Source organism: Silene latifolia, chromosome Y (assembly GCF_048544455.1).
Source record: "Silene latifolia isolate original U9 population chromosome Y, ASM4854445v1, whole genome shotgun sequence".
NCBI lineage: Eukaryota > Viridiplantae > Streptophyta > Magnoliopsida > Caryophyllales > Caryophyllaceae > Silene > Silene latifolia.
In genome coordinates this window covers 165,877,393-165,885,480 of record NC_133538.1, presented here as the reverse complement: position 1 = coordinate 165,885,480, position 8,088 = coordinate 165,877,393, and the positions used below count along the sequence as shown (strand labels likewise).

The 8,088-nt window shown below is 39.6% G+C and overlaps 1 protein-coding gene across 1 annotated transcript; it reads right to left on the bottom strand.

The window, feature by feature from the left end:
• Positions 1–7,185: 7,185 nt before the first annotated feature.
• LOC141629347 (uncharacterized) lies at positions 7,186–7,794 on the bottom strand. The gene has a single exon (XM_074442364.1). The coding sequence runs from the start codon at positions 7,792–7,794 to the stop codon at positions 7,186–7,188; it is 609 nt and encodes a 202-aa protein (XP_074298465.1).
• Positions 7,795–8,088: the final 294 nt, after the last annotated feature.

Here is an 8,088-nt window from a genome sequence, read left to right as displayed (position 1 = left end):
AGTGGGGTCAAGAGCAGTGGAAAATTATTTATGATGGGGAAGGAGGCTGCGGAGAAGGATGCTCACGTTGTCACTAGTACATTCCTCGTAAATTCTCAGCCTACTTTTATTCTTTTCGATTCTGGAGCCACGCATTCTTTCATATCCTGTGAACATACCAGAACCTTAGGCTTAGAAGTCTATGATGAGATTAATGATTTTGTGACCATACCTGCGGGAAAACCCATATCTTGTAAAAGAGTCTATAGAAACGTGAACATTAAGGTCGGGGAGGTTTATTTCGAGTCTAATTTAATTAAATTTACTTTGGGAGGCTTTGAGGTAATCTTGGGAATAGATTGGTTGGGAAAGTACAAAGCTTTTATTGACTGTCACCAAAAGAAAGTCACCTTGAGGGAACCTAAGGGAGCAAGGGTGTCTTATAAGGGATTTACTGTTAAGCCAAAGTTCAAACTCACTTCTACTGCCACCCTAAAGTCTTGTTTGAGAAAAGGAGGCCAGTTGATTTTATTCCATGTGAGGGACACACGGGAGGACACACCCCAAGCGTGTGAAATATCCATGGTGCGTGATTTTTCGGATGTCTTTCCTGATGATATTTCTGGGTTACCACCTAAAAGAGACCTAGATTTTAACATTGACTTGAAACCTGGGACGGGACCGATTTCTAAGGCACCATATCGAATGGGACCTAACGAATTGGAGGAGCTTAAGAAACAACTGGAGGAATTGCTAGATAAGGGGTATGTGAGACCAAGTGTGTCACCTTGGGGAGCACCGGTTTTTTTATAAAGAAGAAAGATGGGAGTATGAGGCTCTGTATTGATTATCGGGAATTGAACAATGTGACCATTAAGAATAGGTACCCTTTACCTCGAATTGATGATCTTTTCGACCAGCTGAGTGGCGCTGGGATCTTTTCTAAAATCAGAGGTCGGGATACCATCAAGTGAGAATTAAGGATGAAGATATTCTGAAGACTGCATTAAGGACTAGATACGGGCACTACGAATTTGTTGTTATGCCATTTAGGCTGACTAATGCACCGGCGGTTTTCATGGACCTAATAAACCGAGTATTTAGTCCTTATTTAGATCAGTCCGTGGTTGTCTTTATTGATGATATCCTGGTGTATTCTAAGGAAAGGGAGAAGCATGAGAAGCACTTAAGTATGGTGTTGCAAACTTTAAGGGAGAATAACTTATATGCCAAGTTGAGTAAATGTGAGTTTTAGTTGGAGAAAGTAGCATTTTTGGGCCATGTTGTATCAAAAGATGGCGTTTCTGTGGATCCAAGTAAAATTGAAGCTGTTGCAAAATGGGAGAGACCGCGCAATATTGGTGACATTCAAAGCTTTTTGGGTCTAGCTGGTTATTATAGAAGGTTTATAAAAGACTTCTCAAAGATAGCTAAGCCAGTGACTGCTTTGATGCATAAGGAAAACAAATTTACTTGGGATGAGGGTTGTGAGAAGGAATTTTTAACTTTAAAAGAGCGCCTGACAACAGCCCTTATTCTTGCCTTACCAGAAGGAAGTGAAGGATTTGAGGTGTATATTGATGCTTGTAAGAATGGGCTGGGATATGTGTTAATGCAAAGAGGGAAGGTGATCGCATATGCCTCAAGAAGTTGAAGCGTTATGAAGAGAATTACCCTACCCATGACTTGGAGCTAGGAGATGAGGTGTTTGAATTTAAACTGTGGCTTCACTATCTATATGGGGCTACATTTAAAGTGTTTTCTGACCAAAAGAGCCTGAAGTACATTTATACCCAGAAGGAGTTAAGTATGAGACAAAGGAGGTGGATCGAGCTAATTGGAGATTATGATACGGAAATTGTTTACTATGAAGGGAAGGCAAAATGTTGTCGCAGATGCATTGAGTAGGAAATCTGTTCATGCTTTATGCTCTGCCATTTCAAGAGTTAAGCTACACGAAGAAGTGAAGGAAATGGGAATTGCAATGATCAAGAAGGGTGATATAATTAGAGATTTGACGATTGAGCCGAAGTTATATGCTGAAATTAGGGAAAGGCAAGCGGCGGACCCGAGGCTTCAAAGGTGGCATTCGGCCATAGGGTCCACCGTGGACCAATTAAGGTTCGAGATTCATTTTGATGATAGTCTTCGATTTGCTGGAAGATGGTGTGTACCTAATGACGTTGAATTGAAAAGAAAGATTCTTACTGAGGCGCATTCTACACCTTATTCTGTTCATCCTGGAGGAGATAAGTTATATAAAGATTTAAAGAAGACTTTCTGGTGGCTAAAGATGAAGAAGGAAGTAGCTGAGTTTATTTCAAGATTATTAGTATGCTAGAGGGTAAAGGGAGAGCATAAGAGGCCGCAGGGTAAAGTTCAATCTTTGGATGTGCCAGAGTGGAAATGGGAGAGCATCTTCATGGATTTTATAGTTGGGTTGCCAAGGACCCAGAAGGGGAACAATATGATCTGGGTGATTGTTGATAGACTGATTAACTCTACTCATTTCATCCCGATGAAAGATACCTGGAGTAAGGCTGAGTTAGCTAAAGCATATGTTAAATTCGTGGTGAAGCTGCACGGAGTGTCTAAAGATGTAGTTTCTGATCGTGATTCAAGATTTATATCCAAGTTTTGGCAAGAGCTGCAATCATTAATGGGTACTCAGTTAAATATGAGCACAGCATTTCATCCAGCTACGGATGGTCAAACTGAAAGGACTATTCAAACACTAGAAGATATGTTAAGGGCTTGTATTATGGAGTTTGTTGGATCTTGGGAAGAAAGATTAGACTTGATTGAGTTTTCATATAATAATAGTTATCATGCCAGCATTGACATGGCTCCTTTTGAGGCTCTGTATGGAATAAAAAAAATGTCGAAGTCCTGTTTGCTGAGACGACGAGGCTGATGCCGTGGTGCTTGGGCCATAGATGATTCAGGAGATGGTGGAACAGGTGCAAGTCATTCGTCAAAAGATGAGAGCTGCACAAGACAGACAGAAGAGTTATGTAGATTCAAAGAGAAGTGACATTGAATTTGTTGTTGGAGATAAAGTGTTGCTGAAAGTGTCACCCATGAAAGGTGTCATGAGGTTTGGGAAAAGTGGGAAGCTGAGTCAGGAATTTATTGGGCCTTATGAGATCCTAGATAGAGTTGGATAGGTAGCTTATCGTTTGGCATTACCTCCAGCTTTGAAAAGGGTTCATAATGTATTCCATGTTTCCCAGTTAAGGAAGTATGTGAGTGATCCTACTCATATTTTGGAGCCTGAGCAGATAGAGATTGATGAGCAGATGAGCTATGTGGAGGTGCCAAAGGAGATATTGGATAGGAAGGTAAGAAAGACTCGGAATGGTATGGGGTCGGGTATCATAAAACGAGACGGGAAAGGGGTTAAATAGACAACCCTAAACCCTAATCCCTAATCCCTGAATCCCAAACATAAAACCTTGAATCGTAAACCCTAAACCCTAAAAAGGGAGGGTTTATGGTTTAGGGTTGCGGTAGGCTGGCAACATTACTGTTTCTTAGCATATTTTGATATGGCAACAAGATTTAACATAGTTCATGCCTGTTTCAGATTGTTTAATGCACATATATCGCTTTTCAATGCGTCTACAAGGCGACTTCATGCACTGATAAGCCTATTGCAGCCTATCATTATTTTTGGGTAAGGGATCAAAGTAAAAAAAGGTTATTTAATGGGAATACTACAAACTATTAGGATGCTTCTCAAAATACTCTAAATTTTAATTTAACTACCAATATACCCAACTATTACCCCCTTCTCTTTTAATAGAATTAACCCTTTATTAACCTGTAACAATAGGTAAAAGCAACGTCTCACATTTTTCAATCTTAATCTTCCTCCTTTTCTATTTCATTTTCAATGGCAACCTGCAAAAAAATTTCAAATTATTTCCTCCTATTCCATTACAACCGTAATCCCGATTCGTTATCTCTCATCTCCTTTTATAATTTCCTCATTCTTCTAGTTATTTTTCCACTTTAGTCTTTTAGGTGGATTACTTAGAAACTTACCCATCTCATACAATAAAAAAAAAAGACTTTGATTTCTAGTTCGCTAGATCGCCGTATGACAAAATGCAATCACAATTGTCAACCTCAAGAAGCAGCTACACATATACGGAATTACGAATATACCTCCTTCTCTCTGCCTTTCGACTCCTCTCCTCCAACATAAACTAATACACATACCTCCTTATTCTCCAAAATTCCCCTAATTACTATTCTTTAACCTAACTAATTCTAAAACCCTAATTTATTGTATAATGTCGGGTATTCGTCGGAAATGTCACCGTCGGCGCCTTCTGTAGATACCCAAGCCCTCTTCATCCTTTACTTCTATTCATAAAAGCAAACTTCGCCTCTTTCCTACAAGCCGCGTTAACCAGAGATCAAGGCTTTGGTTGATTAAGCAGAGGAGGAGGTCCAAAGCGACATCGTCGTTGTCAGCTGATGGCATTGTTTTCGGGATATGCCCATATATCAAATTAGCAGATACAAGGCCAAACAGGAAAGAGTTGGGATCAAGGAACAATGTGGTAGAAAAACTTTGAAAACATAAAAGAAAAAAACTAGGTAAACAAAATTAATAATACCCAAGAACATAATAAAGGGGAAAGTGTGATTAAGAATATAGAAAGATGAAATTTTTCAAAAAGAAAACATTCCCAGTTTCAGTTTGTTGGTCTGAGCATAGGTGACGAAAGGAAAGGATGAAAAACAAAAGATCGGCTCAATAGGCAACCCATCCACATGTTTTAGTAAAAGGTGAGAGGTGTAATAGTTCGGTATATTGGTAGTTAAACTATAGTTTAGAGTATTTTAAGAAGCACCCCAATAGTTTAGAGTATTCTCATTAAATAACCCAAAAAAAAAAAGACAAAACTATGCAGATTTTCGTACTCAAATTAGTTTGCTCAATGTCATTCACGCTTGCTGTTGTTGATTTTGGTGGGAAATAATCTTTGACTGGCCTGCCTCCTTTCACTTGTGGTTTTTTCTTCTTGACTGCAACAGACTTTCGCCTCATATCTGTTAATGAATTAAGTGATATTTTAAGACAGTTAAAAGACAAACGCAAATTGTTCTACAAGTCACATGTTTATAATGACGACATATTTGAACATTTTGCAGTCAATTCTGTTAGATTTTGAGACAATGAATTGTTGCAAAGTAGAGGTAAGAACATAACACAAGTTTATGAATATGGAGTAAGAAGGATTAAGCAGCCCGACTACAATTTAAAGGAGAATATTGGATGAAAACTAATTGAAACAAGAAAACAAAAGAACATTGGCAAAAAATGTAAAACCAAAGTGTTATCCAAAATGTCAAAACATAACTTCTTTTATCCAAATTGTCAACCAACATTACATAACAACTTCTGTTATCCAAAATATCAAACGAAAATTATATAGTTATTATTAAAGCCTAGATCAAATCTACTACTTCAACATGATAGAAAGTTCGACGAACTAGTAAGGGTGCTGCAATTTCTTTCGCTGCTTCATGTGTCAGGGTTGGCATATCGCGCAACATTTCATTTACTTGTTTCATTTGAATATCATTGAGTGGATTAAGATGGGCGTGTTGCAATACATTTTTTCGTTGGTGAACATGCAAGATAAATCTGGCTGCCTTATTATCCGTCATAAAGCACTTGCATCTTTGGGAAAGTAGTCTACCTTTCCTACGAATTATACTAACGCCATTGACATCACAGACGCGTTAAGTTTGTAGGTACGCCATCAGAAATCAAGGTGAATTCGGATAAAAAAGAAACAGCTTAACCCAAAGTTTACAAACAACGATCATGTTTACCTTATCCGAACAACTATAAAAAAGGTGGAATATTTTTGAAATGAGATCTGGATCAGTTAAAACATCATATTGGGATGGGTTACAACTGCCATTGAACTCGACTTCGTTATGTTGTCCAAACCAACCCATAGCATTTGTTTTTGCTTTGACATAATCCTTAATGAAGAGTTCTCTATCTACATCATCGTTATTGACTACCCAGCCTTTGCACCAATTTTCCATATTTTTCTGTATATGAATAATGGTAATTCAAGATAGCGGGCCGGCCCGCGGGCTTTACTAAAATCAAATACAAAAATTAGTGTTTCTATTAAAACACGAGTTTGCTATCACTACATCCCACTCAAACTTAACAATTGTTTTTAAAAACTTACCTTAATAAAGTATACTAATCTTCAAAAGATAAGTTTACTAGATTTTGGAAAAAAAACGCAAGTTTGGTAATGTTCTCCTACAAACATCAAAAGTTCATTTTTGCCTTGGTCTTTGTACGACATTATTGGCAGTTACATACACTCCCGTGTAAATACTTAAAAGGTACTATCTTTATACGACAATCCCGTTAACATGTCCATTCTCGGCGAATCTTTATATATATGACAAGTGTAAATACCTACAATCTCCCACTTATACGTAAGGCATAAGTATTCATTTGCGCTAAGTGGTTTAGAGTGTGCAAATTGTAAATGAAATGAGCAAAGAACAGCGGAGGATTGAGGGTTTGAGGACTTTTATGAGGTTACTTTTAATAGCGGGCCTAGCGGGCCGTCCATGGACAATTTTGTTTAGTCCAAGCCTGTCCATTTATTATAAATGGCCTAGTTTTCTTATCCGTTACCTGATTAATTTTTGTTTTTTCTTATCCAAGCCTGCTATTTTAGTGGGCTGAGCCAAATAGGTCGGCCCGCACTTGATCAGCTCTACCGTACCGTGCCATGCTCGGGCCGCCCATCGTGCCCAAGTCTGATTTGCCTGCTCTACTAGTGGGCCTCACCTGAAGATGTTCCGGCCCAATAAAATTGATCCTCGTTAGTCGTTATTCTCCCCCGAAACCACCTCGAAAGAAGCAAAGCATTGGCTTCTATATAAGAATCATATATTTCTCTAATGCAGTTGCCAAAAAACTGACGTGGCATCTTAATTTACAAGCACAATCCTACATGGCAACTAATGAGAACTCTTAAATATATTAGGCAAAAAAAATTATGTATAATGCATGATGTCAGTTTGCTAAATTAAGAGGGGATTATGAAATGTGAATGGAATATTCCAATCACATTCCATAAATACAAATATATCAAAGAGTTACCTAATTTTTTTTTTTTTTTTTGCGGAAAAACCCCCGAAAGGGGATTAATTCATACCATTAAGATCGCTAGAAATAGCATCAAGAACGTTACGAGGTACATCCTCAATCCAAGCACGCCTACCATACTCCCACGGTACCGAATGTGCCACATTATGCGCAACACTATTCGACTCTCGTCTAACATAAGAGAAAACAACTGAAATAAAAGAATTGCATAAAGAAAAGATGTAATCATAAACTCGGAAAATGTCCGTCCTTCCCGTCTTCTTTTCCCGCAGGTCCGTAATAACGTTTAGGCAGTCGCTCTCCATTATGATTCTCGCGTACCCGGCTCGTTTAGCTTCCTTGAGACCCATCAGTACCGCCTCTGCTTCCGCCATTTTTGGACTCCTATCCGCCCCCATCTGAAACGCCACTGCCCACTGCAATTGCCCACTTGAATCTCTCGCCACCGCACCCAGGCTAATCCCCAACCCTGCTACAACTCCGGCATCAGTATTAACCTTTACTACACCCTCTCCAGGTAGCTTCCAGCCAGTCCCCGCCAACGGGTCCTCCCCCATTCCTCCTCCTCCAGTTCCCCTATCACTATCCCTATTTCCCACCTGGTGCACGCCCCCCTTCCTCTCCCCCTTCTCCACCTCTCTCGCCATTCTCAGCTCCCACAAAAGATCTTGCACCCGTCGTATAACCAGTCCACACTTCCTCTCCCCTCCTTCGAAGATAACCGAATTCCTCCGCTCCCATATTGTCTAGCAACTTAGCATAAACCTCATCCTTTCCTCTTCCCCCGACTCCCTCAACAATCCCTCCATCCACTCCCTCACCCGCTCTACCCTGATGTCCACTTGTTCCTCCATCCCTACCCCCTCCCAAGCCCCGTATACCCACCCACAATCCCGTAGCATATGGAGACAAGTCTCCATCATATTTGAACAGAACGGACA